The following is a 13,991-nucleotide window of genomic DNA, read 5'->3' as shown; positions in this document are numbered from 1 at the left end:
TTCCTCGTCGTCGCATTGCATTTTTGCCTACCTTAAAATTATAAGTAAAATTAACAAATTTTAATTGACTCTGAAAATTAAAGAGGAGGAAAATGCAAGAGCCGCAGCAACAAGAAAAGCGGGAAAAATGGCATACATTCGGTTTTCAGCTAATTTTCATAGATTATTTTCGTGCGGCATATGGCCGAGGATATTTCTGGGGGGACCGCAGTTGATATACGGAATGATACGAGTAACTATATAATATATAAAATATTTTAAAACTAATTTTCAAAGAATTAACTACTTTAAAGTAAAGGGTTAATTGGTACAACAGAGCGTATGAGTAATTTTTAGGCGTATGAGTGGTATTTGTGATAAATATTATGTAAATAAAATATTTAAATATAATTTAAGTATATAAATATTATCTTTAATATGAAATATTATTTATTTAAATAACTACAAGAATTAAATATAAAACTAGTTCCTGTACGGAATGATACGAGTTACTATATAATATTTAAAGAATTAAATTTTTAAAATAAATAGTGTTAGTTGGTGCAACATAGCGTATGAGTAATTTTTATGCGTATGAGTGGTATATAAATATTATCAAGTATACCACTAGTGTTCTTTTTGGGTTTAGTATTATATAAATATTATATAAGTATATAAATATTATCTATAATGGTAGATATTATTTATTTAAATAACTACAAGATTCAAGTATAACTATTATATTATAAATACCAATATATATTATTATTTTGGTACTTCTTTTTCCAAGGGTACTTTTAGTGCGACTTTCGCTCCTTTCACTTGACAGAATTTCATTTGTTTTTTCTATTTTGTTATAAATTTCGAAAATATTATTTTAGTATACTGGCTGTGTTTTTTCCTATTTTTTTTTTTAGAGGCAAATGCAGCACTTGGTGATTTTGCTGCGCCAGCAATGTGTTTTCATCTCGATTAACTTGTAATTAGCTGGCACTTTTCCGTTTTCATTTCCATGTGCATTTTCACGGCGGAAGTGCAGGTGAAAAGCCGAGTGACAGACAGCCTGGAGTGCAGTCACCTGGCGGGCGAATAATTATTTTCATATTTCCATCCGTTTCTATTTTTTCCGAGGTGGATCCGCGGTGGCAACTTTGTGACACGGACGACGACATGGCCACTGGTGGCGCCAAATTCCCCATTGCCAGCGGAGCACAGCAAAAACGCGTCAAAGCGCCAATAAATTGTTGTTGCCGCCGGCCTTTTTTTTTTTTTTTTTTTTTTGGCTTATGGTTATTTTGCAAGCCATTTGCATACATCGAATTTTATTATAATATTTTAGTTGGTTTTGGTTTCTTTTTTTTTTGTTTCATTTTCGCGCTGCTTGATTTGCTTGGCATTATTTTGCATTTCATTAAATTAAAGTTGCTGCTGTCGGAAGGCGAATGCGGAATGGTTGGCCAATTTGCGATGCATTCGATGCACGTGAGGCATCTTCGTCATCGCTGCCCCCCGGTGGCAGGGGCGCACGAAAGGGGGGTAGTGGTGCCCCAAGTAGGAAATCTGAAATGTGAAATCTAAAATCTGAAATAGGTGACGAAAGGGGTGCCAAAGGCAGTGGCCAATTTGCAATTTGTCGAATTCATTAAGTTGCTTTTCTGGCACTTGCTCGACGCATGATCAACATCCCGAAAGAAAACAGAAACCAAAATACTCAGTCCTCACAAAAAGACAAAAAAATGCATCATGAATTAAAAATACCTTATGCTGCATCAATAAAACACTAAATGGTACTATAACTGATATAGTACGTTGATAAGAGAAATTATTATGGTTCCATAAACGATATAATGTTTACTATATTACTGATGACTTTTAACATATATAATACTAATAACTTTACTACTTTACTTACTTTATAACTGATATAGTACGTTGATAAGATAAATAATTATGGTTCCATAAACGATATAATGTTTACTATATTACTGATGACTTTTAAAATATATAATACTAATAACTTTACTACATCTTTAATAAATAAATAAAAACATATAATAACACATTAGTTAATATACGTTATATGTATTATATTATTATATATGATACGAGTAGTACTTAATATTCTCAATATTAGATCTGATAGTTCATGGACTTTCCATCTCGTTGATAAGATTTATGGGTTCACTGATCGAAGTGGAATATTTTTCTTTAAGTCAAATTTTGACTGGCTGCTATCTACGGTTCTAATCAGACAAAACATCATATTTCTTGAGTGTCAGTTTCGAAATATAATGAGATAACTAAATATTCCAGGCGCTTGGGAAGGAGACAAAGGTACCATAAAGTTCCTCATTGGTATTTTAGCCAACTTCGACAAGAATAGGTTTTTATTTCTTTAATAAAATCAACATTTGTTTGGGCCATTTATAATATTTAATCTTAAGCACTGTGTTGCCTAACCAATTCTGGTTCGTTGGGGCACCTGAAGGTCACTTGGATACCGTTTGGAAGCCAGGATCGCGACCATATGTCCACATTGCACACCTTGATAGCACCCTCGTTGTCGATCAGTTCCACGGAGTAGATGTGTTTGGATCCAGCGACCACCTGAGTTGATGCCGACCGGATCTTGGAGATGCTTTAAGTATACAGATAGGAAAAGATAGAATAATATTAAGGGTAACGAGGGGTACTATATCACCGATAGTGGGGTCCTTCACCGGCGGCCAGTTTGGTGAGGGATGCCTGCAGAACCCTCTGGGCACTGACCAGTTCCTCGCCCTGAAGTGTTTTTGGAGCTCCAAATCCTCCAAATCCTTGAGGAGTGGCACTGATCAACAAACAGGCACTGCACAAAATCAGAATCTTGGCGAGAAACATTTCGGATGGTTTCGCTTGCGATGAAATAACAAACTAATGGTTCAATCGCAGCCATCCCGATTTTTATAGGGCAACTCAGGCTGGCTAATCTGTGGATTTCAAGTAGAATCTAAGATCAGCTGGGTTATGTTTATAGGTCTCGTCCCGCTGATAAGACTCGGTTTCACAAAATGCCAAATTAGTAATTGAAATGCCAAGGAAAAGTTACGTTTATTGGGTTCCGAAGAAAAGTGTTTTAACCGGTATGCGGAAATATTACAAAATGTTTTGATAAGTAGTTAAACTATGCGGTAGGGACAATATTTCTTTAAGAAGTTTCTAGTCTGTCTCTAAACACTTACTTTAGCAAAACAAGGCTCAGAATAAAAGTATTTTAAACGAAAAATCGAAATATTGCAACGTTTTTATGACAAATAATTAAAGTTCATAGTATGAGACACTATTTAAAAATATCTATACTTGCTTTAGCATATTATAATAAAAGTTTTTAAATTATAAAAAGAAATATATATTTATTGGGTGAGTTTGCACTGTACCCAAGTGATTTGACCGGATTTTATTCCATTGCTTGGGGTCAATACATCCGGGCGAGTGATTTAAGCCAGCCCAGACACTCACCCGAAGGCTGATCCCTCCTGATCCCTCCTGATCCCCCTGCCCCGATCCCGATCCCCCCCAGAAATGCAAAACCCCGGCGGAGATCGTTCATCATCCGCTGATGGGCGGCATTCTTGGCGCAACTCCAGAGCGCTGTCAGAAGTGCACAAATCCATGCCGATCTGTATCTCTGAATGTATCTGTATCTGAATCTGTATCTGTATCTGAATCTGTATCTGTGTGTGCCGACATTCCCGAACACTCGTTTCGAATGTACGGATATCTGTACATCCGCCGGCCGACAAGTCATCAGTCCGCCCGTGGCATCCACATCCACCACCTAGTCATCCATCCATCCGTCCGTCCGTTCAACTGCACGGCGAAAAAAATATCACCGAATATATGTATAGAATTTGGGAGAAAATGTCCCTATTTAAGATATGTTGTTTCTTAAAACTCAAATCAAAGCTTAAAATATTTATAGTTATATTACTATTATCTACTTGTTTCTTATAATCAGGTCTGTTTTTGTTTTTGAACTTTAGTGAGCTACTAAACGTCACAGCATTAGCGAAATTTTGAATGCAAATCTGTGATTTTGATAAGAAAAATCATAAATTTAAAGTAAAGAAAGTAATTATTATAAAAAGATGATAAGAATTGGAAACAAAAATATACTAATCTACTTTTAGACTTAAATCAAAGCCAAGGCATACTGAAATAAATAAGATCTTTAGTATCTAATTTAATAATAAACCATACTTCTTGAGGTACATTTTTTCTAATTTTTAACACCCCGAATATGAATATATTTTCGTGATATTTTCTCGTGGTGTTCCCGCCTTAGAAGCCATTCAACCATGCGCTGTTCATCAATCCATATCCACCCGAGTGGACACCAGGACTGCTCTGGGATTCTGGGGATTGTCGTTCCTTAACAGCCTCCCCCATCCGTTGAGTGCCCAAAAATCGGGGGATCGTATCGCCAGCGGCGAACGTTCGATGCCGAGAAGCCCCCTCATCGGGGATCTTCGTATTTCGCTCGTTTCTTTGCTCGATCGCCGACAGCTTTTCGAATTTTCAGCTTTCCGCCGACTTTTCACATAAAAATCATGTAAGGCTGGAAAACGGCGACAGTTTACTCACGGCAGTCGCGCAACAACAAACGCTGCAGGCGAACCAGTCAAACAGATACAGATACATACCAGATATATGTAGATACAGATCCGCTATAGAAGAGATTGTGCCCAGGAATAATCGTATAACAACCAGAGGATCTTTACTTTTTTTTTGGTTTGAGTGCTTGTGCCTCCTCGCTCGGCTGTTTTTTTGTCTGTGTGCCGCGTTTCGAGTCCCCATCCCAAAGACCAGAACCCGAACCAGAACCCGAACCCCAACCAAGATGATCTGCCCGAAACGCACCTCGGAGCTGCTGGATCTGCACTTGGCCCCGTTCAAGGACAAGGATCCCGCCTGGGAGATTGGAGTTTCGAAGATAGCGGGACGCGGAGTGGTGGCCACCCGGAGTCTGAAGCGGGGCGAGATCATCTTTCGGGACAGCCCGCTGCTGATCGGATTGGCCGCCCACGAGGAGGACTCCCTGAATGCGTGCAGTGTATGCCTGAAGATGCTGCCCGACACGAGATTCATGTGTCGCCAGGGATGTGGCCTTCCGGTGTGCTCCCTGTGCGCCAAGAAGAAGCAGCACAAGAGCGACTGCGATCTCTTCAAGTCCTGGGGACCCAATGAACCCGATGTGGCCAATTCGGTGATCATACGGCTGCTGTGCGTGGCCAGGGCGATTAATTTGAGCAAGGAGCAGCGGGATCTGATCTACTGCCTGCAGGCCAATCTGGATAACAATCATCGCACCGAGGTGCGCAATGCGGCCAAGTGTTTTAAGAACTTCCCCACCGACAAGAAGCTCATCGAGATCATGAACCGCACCGTGGCCGTGCTGAGGACCAATGGCTTCGACAAGACCACCGACAGGACGAACGACAATCAGGAGTTCAACTACAGGGCATTGTACCCGCTGTTCGGCGTCGTCAATCACGACTGCATTCCCAACGCCTACTACACCTTCGAGGAGAAGACCAACAACATGATCGTCCGCGCCGCCGTCGACATCCCCGAGGGATTCGAGGTGACCACCACCTACACCAAGCTCTTCACCGGCAACATCGCCCGCCACCTCTTCCTCAAGATGAAGAAGGGCTTCACCTGCAAGTGCTCGCGGTGCTCGGACCCCACGGTGAGTGAATTGGGATTGGGTATCTAAAAAGTAGAGGTTAACTTAGGAACACTCCAAAAGTATTGGCCCTGAAGTATGGAAACTTTGAGTTGAACTAGAAAAAATAATCGAATTATTGAGATTGGGTATCTAAAAAGTGGGGGTTCATTTGGGAACACTCCAAAAGTATTGGCCCTGAAGTATGGAAACTTTGAGTTGAATTAGAAAAAAATTATAGAACTATTGAGATTGGGTGTCTATAAAGTAGAGGTTAGCTTAGGAACACTCCAAAAGTATTAGCCCTGAACTATGGAAACTTTGAGTTGAATTAGAAAAAGTTATCGAACTATTGAGATTGGGTATCTAAAAAGTAGGGGTTAATTTAGGAACACTCCAAAAGTATTAGCCCTGAATTATGGAAATTTTGAGTTATATTAGAAAAAATTATCGAACCATTGGGATTGGGTATCTTAAAAGTAGAGGTTAACTTAGGAACACTCCAAAAGTATTAGCCCTGAACTATGGAAACTTTGAGTTGAATTAGAAAAAATTATAGAACTATTGAGATTGGGTATCTAAAAAGTAGAGGTTAACTTAGGAACACTCCAAAAGTATTAGCCCAGAACTATGGAAATTTTGAGTTGAATTAGAAAAAATAATCGACTTCTAAGGGATGTTTTTTAAAAATAAATAGATATAACAAATAAAATAAACAAATAAGCTCTCAAGACACTGGTGGATGAGTCGAAAGATTAAGGATCTTAGAAACAGATTTTGTCTTTAGACTAACTAAACGGATTTATTTAAAAACGTCATTTGAACGTAAAGAAAGAAGGCTCTAAAGCTTAGCCACATCTTTTGACTTTGTATATTAAAATGTTTTAAGATGCCATGATTTTTGAAAAGAATTCCAGTCAGTGTCATAAAGCCTTGAATAAAAATAATGTTTCCCCAAATTTAAGCAAAAATCAAAGTCAGTAACTACAAATTTCTAAGATTCATTTCGAATAACTTTTGATGTTGATGATGATCAAGTATAATAAACCTTAATAAATATAATTTAAATATATTATTAAACACAGTAACAGTTTATACGTTTAATACAAATCATATATCATGTATAGTAGCTAGGCATTCTTGTTAGTACGCATAAATATTATATTTAGGAGATATTATAAATATAATAATATAAATGCTACTAGAAGAAGATCCCGACGGGATTTTTTAACATATTTATGGCAGAACCCAAACTATCTTTTAAAATTGTTTAATATATATATTTTTTCAACTAAACACTTATCACTAAGTGATGGATGCATATATTTTTTAAATATATTTTATTTCTGAAGTTATGAATTCCTAAGGAAAGACAATATTTCAGTTCAAATATTTAATAAAGGATCTTATAAACAACATTTATGAGCCGTTCACTTCGGTGATCGAGTGAATTTCTTCGATTTTTTGGTTTTAATAAAACTTTAAAAGGCTTCTTTTGTAACTAATTATGGATTCTTCAAAATAGTTACTCCTATTTTCGCCCCCAAAGAGATCTATATTTTAATCGAATTCTCGTAACTATGCCCCCTTTGGAAGTCAAACACTTTATTTTTATGATGATTTCTCCAAAGATCAATTATTTTGCGCATCTCTTGATCGGAAATCACTCCCCCGCCCCCCAAAATCGCAGCGATGATCGATGGGCCAGCTGAATAAACTATTTAACCAATTAACCAAAGAAATAATCAAACATCTTTATAGTTTCGCCGAAGGCGATTGAGGTCGGCATTGTCTTTGCGCATTGAAGTGCGTGCTCCCCATTCGATTTTCGCCCATTTTTGGACCACGATCCATCAAAAGAAGATAGTTTACCAAGTGCGATGCTTTTTGATTTTCGCCGCAATTGTTGCGGGGTGCGAAAAGTTTCATTAAGGATTTCCTGTACCCATCAAAATTCATCCGAAAACAATTAAAGACTCGCGGCCAGATCGATTTTGCCCACTGTTATTACAAGTTGTGGATTTTGTTGTTCTTGGCCATCGGTTGATTTCCTCCCCGATTTTCACATTTTCCAAGCACCCCCCCCCCCCCCCCCCCCCAATTTCCCTCCATTTTCCAGGCGCAACAAGTGGCAAGCCACAACAACAACAAAACATGGCTATAAACAACTTTGTTTATTTTTAACGGGCCGAAAACAATTCAATTAAATCACAAATAAATAGATGTATTCCAAAAAGCTTCTTAATTCGTTTGGCAGTCTCTCTTTTCGAAATTCCTGCAAAAAGATGGAATAAAAGAAAAGAAAAGCAAAAAAACACAATAAAATCACAACCCTCGGTTTTCATATATCTTGTGGCATTTGGTTTTTGGTGGAATTTTCTGCTCATATTGATTTGATTTTGATTTCGCTGCCCATTTTCATTTTTGTCACATTTTTCTCATGCTATCCGACGGATACTTTTTATTCGCCTCGCATCGGTTGTTGTTCTTTTTGTTTTCATATGCATATAGAAACAGATTTTCTTGGCCATGGCCACATATAGCGCCTCGGATCGTAATTTCCCGTTTGACATTCGCCGAGTATTAGAATGGGAATGCAGAGGCCAAATAGTCTGAATTCGACGAGAATTATGCCTATACGAAAGGCCCTCGAGATCATCTTAATTTAACCATAAACAGACTGTAGAAGCAGTCTTTCTGCTGTAAATATCGCCTGCGAGCAATAAAAGTCCCCGAAATTTCCGAATTTAGCCAAAACAAGCAAAAAGTAATTATTAACGGGTGGGAAAAACATTGCAAACTATGTCTCTTATAGAAACCATATACATTTCATTTAGCAGGTGTTTCTTTCTAGCCCTGCAAATTTGAATTACATTTAATTGAGCATTTTTGGGGGGAGAAGGATTTTAGTGACTTGATGCGGAAACTTTCTGAAATAATATACATTTTAGGTGTCAATCGATTGAATACAGCCTAGGAAAGCCTTCTTGATTCATATAGTTAATGATGATTAAAACTACAATCTAGCAGATAGAAATTTACTACAATACCTTATAATATTATATAATATAAATAAGTTGAACAAAATGATAGATGTTCCTATTATTTTCAGCTATAGTTCACCATAATTTGTGTAAAATCATTTTCTGGAAGTTTTCTCCTTATATCAAGTCCACTTCAATAGCCCATTTGTTAAATGTCAAAAATAGCCCAAGCTGTTGCTAGTTTCCTGGCCTTGACTGTGGCACGTGTTGGTGTAATCAATTCCATATATATTTAATCCATAGTTCAGCAAACTCCCTCAAAGGGATTTTATCATATCATATATGTTTCCTCTGCTTCAAGTGTTCATCATTTGTTAATCGCTCCAATTTTAATCCAGAGTACTATGGGCAAAAACTATATTTTTGGGAAGCAAAATATTGAGATACCTATATTGGCTAGTTTTGGCTTCCAAAAATAAAACTTTCTGATTGCAGTTTTCATAAGTACAAATTTTCATATGTATCTAAATTTCCCTTCTTACCTAAAAAAATTGGATTAAAATTACTTAAGGCATCGTATTTATTCAAATTAAAAAACGTTCTTTAATTTTTCTACCAAAAAGAGTGGATTTTCGCTGTCTATAGTGCAGTCTGCGGATCGGAACCATTAATTATCTGAGTTAATTTACGAGCAAGCAAATTGGGCGAACGATTCGGATTGAGAATTTTATGGAGATGACGTGGCCGACATCCTTAACAACCTGTGTGTGGATATTTATCGATCGCACGAGCGCATATTAAAACGCACACGGAGCGACATTTTTTGTTTTAATTTTTTTTTTTTTTTTCGTATATGTCAATCTTGCGGATCGTCGGTGGATATATAGCCGAGCATATATTCATATCGCAGATACACGGCGATCACTTGTTGGAGCTTCTTCAATCCGTTTTCGGATTATTTTTAGCTGGAAACAGAATCGGAATGGGAATGGGAATCGCAATCGGAATCCCAGAAATGCGAAAGCGCTTTTCATTAGCCGAGACATTTGGCCCCAATGACTCACGCCCCAAATATCCCCAGTGTGGTGTTCTAGTTCTTAAAGTGATCGATGGGCTGGCAAGTGTCCCGATTACCAATTACCGATTACCGATGGGATTGATAATGATGTGTCGATCATCGGATAACATGGTCATCATTTGGGGTGGTTCGGGGCCTTAAGGGGAGAGTAAAAGGATTGGATTGCAATGACTCATCCTTACTATTATCTTTAATAAATAAATAAATATATATATCCTTACTTTAAGTGTAAAACCAGGTTATAAGTTCCAAGACAATGCATAGCTACACAGAGAAAATTCTGACGTTCTCATCTGAGTTGAAAATGTTCTTAAAAATATAACAACATTTTTGAAGTTAAAAATGTTTTCGATTTGCTCGAATCAAGTTGAATTGGCGGTATTTACATTGTATATCTCAACAAATAAACTATTAGATCAGTCCGTAGTGTATACTTATCAAAAAGTTGTTAAATGAACTCAATTTAACTTTTCTTAAGAACGAATGTTCTCAATTCAAGAACAATGTTCTTGGATATTTCTCTGTGTAGTTTTAGGGCATCCTTTGCACCATATATGTACCATGTCCCTGCTCTAACCTTTCTATACTTCGATTGCAGGAGAAGGGCGCCTTCATCTCGGGCCTCTACTGCCGGGACACGAACTGCACGGGCCTGGTGGTGCCGGAGATCTCCGGCCTGCCGCATCCGAACTGGAACTGCCTGGAGTGCAAGCAGAAGTCCACGCATGCGCAGATGATGAAGTCGCAGGACTTCGCCAGCGGTGCCATCAACGCCAAGGCCAACTCCAATTCGCTGAGGACCCTGGTGCAGTATCTGAACGAGAAGAGCGACAGCTTCATACCGAACTCCAACTATGTGGTGGTCGATGCCAAGATGTCCGTGCTGCAGCGGCTGCAGCAGGGTCGCGAGGATTGCTCCGAGGAGCTGGCGAATAACACACGACTCCGCTATTGCCGGGACATCACCCATGTGATGGACAAGCTGGGCCTGGGCGACAGCCTGCTGCGCAGCCAACTGGAGGAGCAACTGCGTCGCGAGGAGGAGCGCCGGGCCAAGCGGCTGGCGGACGAGGCCGAGAAGCAGCGCAAGCTGGCCGAGCTCCAGGCCAAGGCCGCCGAGGCGGACAAGCTGCTGGAGGTCCTGGAGAAGGAACAGAAGGAGCAGGCAGACCAGGCCGCCACCGCAGCACCAGCGGGCACAGCCGATCCTGGCACGGCTCCTGCTCCTCCGCCGGCTGCCGCCGAACTGGCCTAGATATTCACCGTGTCCAGCCACATTTTCCAGGACTCGAACTCCTTGATTTCTTTCGTTAACCCCTGGGTTTTTCAGTCCGCAGCTGTGTTTTCAAAAATCAATATATTTTTTCAAGAATTTATAAAAATATATTTAAAGGTTTTCAAAAAAGCAGCTTAAAATTCATCAAAATTAAATAAACACACTTTATATTTTAAGTTTGGGAACCTTTTTAGTAATTTCATCATTGATATTATTACTTAGAACACAGCTGTAATCAATGAATTCAGGGGTTTTCTTGTATCGAATTATGGGGTTTGCGGTGATAAAGTTTACTGAGAGTTTGGATCCCGAAAATGTGGCCCAGCACGCGTAGTCCCCCCAACAGTCCTCTGGTCACCTCTCCCAGTTCTGTGTTGTGTGTACTAAACTAAATAATTGTATCTGTATTTGTATTTATTTATTTATAATAAATTAAAAATTATACGCGCCGAGTGCTAATTTCGTGGAAGAACGTCTGCCAAAGATCTGTCTGCCTCATTTCGACGGGGCTTTGGAATCGTTTTGTCAAAACGTTTTTTAATCCATTGAGCTAGAAATATTTGTGAAATCATAACGAAAACATGCTGAGATGATGGGGCGAAGAAAATAGGTATGTTTATTAGTAATATATGGAACTTTAACGAAAGAAATAAGCTCACAGGAATTCTAAAAAAAAAATGTAGTTGAAGATATTTTATCCAGTTCTGTTTGTGATCTTAAGATATACTGAAAATACTTATTATTTTAGAGCAGTGCGGACAAGCCAAAGTAATAAATTTTCGAAATGGCTAGCCAATTACACACGTTTAAGGCCAAAATCAGCATTTATGGGGTCCTTAAAAAGTAATGGCCGAAAGTGAGTAGCTTTGGGGCGGGCACAGGAAACGATCCACCGACTTTGTGTGCTCTATTCATAAATTTCGAGAATTTCTAGCCATTTGATTCGATTGGGCTGCCCGGCATTTGTTTTATTTGCCATTAAAAGTTGCAGTCGACTTTCGGCGACCGTTAAAGCTGGCGGCCGTATCTATTTTTGATCGCCTTCGCGACCGCCTCCCGCCGCTTTACGATCGACTATACAAGTATATATACTCGGATTCAGATTCAGATTCATAAGTTTGCCACTATGCATACATATATACCGATGTACAACGCGGCGGGATAGTTGTCTTATGGGAATTGGCCATTTGCCGCATTCAAAATTCGATTTGACTCAGATTTGCCCCAGTAAACTGCTCATTAAATTGAAAATCGCGTACATGAAAATAATTAAATAAATCTCTCACTGCCGCTGCGGAATTATCAGAAACATATTAACATTTGGCTATAGATTCATGTTCCGTTCGGCTCCACCTGTCTCATCAATTTGTTCGAGAGCGATGTCATCTAGCGATCTTAAAAGATGGTTGTGCGGAAAGATATAGTACTATAGAGTGTAGTGTAGTGGGAGAATAAAAGACAAGCAAATTTGAAAACTCACAAGTCATAAATAATATTATAATAAAAATGCCAATAAATTATGCTGCATATAGCCCACCATAATGACCCACCGACGTGTATCTATCCGTCGACCCAATATCTCTCCATCTACATCTATATACCCATGTATCTGCTCTCTTTATCCCCGACATCCGACATATCTGTATCTGTATCTGAACCGACTTGTCGCCAGATGAAAGGCCCACGAACTCGCGGAGCTTGTCGCATGTGGCCGTTCTAATCACAAATTGCTTTTAGCCCATTCCATTATGCCATTTTCTGAGATCTGGTGGGGCTGCTAAAGAGCGAAGTGGGTGGATGGGGTGCAGTCGGTTCCACTTTGATTAATTGCACGCGTTTTCCATTCCCAAACACGACATTTGTTTGCCTTATAGATACCTTCTAAGGAGGAGTTGCCCAGGAGCATGCCGAATTTCGCACACAGATATTACCTAGTTTTTTTTTGGATCGAAAAATAGGTTGACAGGACTTGAGACAAAACTACACCCCTACCACTTTTTCTAAGATATTTTTTCGTATCTTGATTAAAACGAAGCTCACAGCTGAAAGACCGACAGTTTTGAGCAGCTAACAACCTAGGCTACCGATCCCCATAACTTTTCGGGAAATTAAATTTTTGACCAATACTCGTATTTTTTATAAGGGGTTACATCATGATTTTTTGCGAAAATTGGTCAAAAATTAAAGTTTCCAGATTTGAATGCCAATCGCTTGGGAATTTAATTACGAGCTCAACGAGGTATGACATTCCCAGTTCCGACTTAATTTCGCAAAATGATTGCCAAAAAACCTAGTTTGTTTGGGTCAAAAAATAGGTAGAAGGATTTTAGACCAAAATACCATTATTTTTGCGGCTTTTCTGTCGTTACTAGGTCAAAACAAGGCGCACAGCTGAAAGACCGACTGTTTTGAGCAGCTAACAACCTAGGCTACCGATCCCCATCACATTCCGGGAAATTTATTTTTTGACCATATTTCACATTTTTCATAAGGGGTAACATCGTTTATTTTTGCGAAAATCGGTCAAAAATTAAAGTTTCCGGGTTTGAATGCCAATCGAATGGGAATTTAAATACGAGCTCAACGAGGTATGACATTCCCAGTTCCGACTTAATTTCGCAAAATGATTGCCAAAAAACCTAGTTTGTTTGGGTCAAAAAATAGGTAGAAGGATTTTAGACCAAAATACCATTATTTTTGCGGCTTTTCTGTCGTTACTAGGTCAAAACAAGGCGCACAGCTGAAAGACCGACTGTTTTGAGCAGCTAACAACCTAGGCTACCGATCCCCATCACATTCCGGGAAATTTATTTTTTGACCAAATTTCACATTTTTCATAAGGGGTAACATCGTCTATTTTTGCGAAAATCGGTCAAAAATTAAAGTTTCCGGGTTTGAATGCCAATCGATTGGGAATTTAATTTCGAGCTCAACGAGGTATGGCATTCCCAGTTCCGACTTAATTTC

At 39.0% G+C, this 13,991-nt stretch overlaps 2 protein-coding genes across 2 annotated transcripts; one reads left to right on the top strand and one right to left on the bottom strand.

Moving 5' to 3' along the window:
* Nucleotides 1-2,393: 2,393 nt before the first annotated feature.
* LOC119558145 (sarcocystatin-A-like) lies at nt 2,394-2,879 on the bottom strand. Its single transcript, XM_037871378.1, has 2 exons — nt 2,681-2,879; nt 2,394-2,617 (listed from the first exon to the last, which is right to left on the bottom strand). Exons 1-2 carry the CDS (start codon nt 2,857-2,859, stop codon nt 2,419-2,421), a joined length of 378 nt encoding a protein of 125 aa, XP_037727306.1. The 5' UTR covers nt 2,860-2,879; the 3' UTR covers nt 2,394-2,418.
* Nucleotides 2,880-4,584: 1,705 nt separating this feature from the next.
* Nucleotides 4,585-11,468, top strand: LOC119558127 (SET domain-containing protein SmydA-8). The gene is made up of 2 exons (XM_037871359.1): nt 4,585-5,710; nt 10,347-11,468. The coding sequence occupies exons 1-2, from the start codon at nt 4,859-4,861 to the stop codon at nt 11,001-11,003; spliced, it is 1,509 nt and encodes a 502-aa protein (XP_037727287.1). The 5' UTR covers nt 4,585-4,858; the 3' UTR covers nt 11,004-11,468.
* The last annotated feature ends 2,523 nt before the right edge of the window (nt 11,469-13,991 follow it).

The sequence above is a fragment of the Drosophila subpulchrella genome, chromosome X (assembly GCF_014743375.2).
Source record: "Drosophila subpulchrella strain 33 F10 #4 breed RU33 chromosome X, RU_Dsub_v1.1 Primary Assembly, whole genome shotgun sequence".
Taxonomy (NCBI): Eukaryota; Metazoa; Arthropoda; class Insecta; order Diptera; family Drosophilidae; genus Drosophila; species Drosophila subpulchrella.
This window is presented reverse-complemented; position numbering and strand designations above follow the sequence as displayed.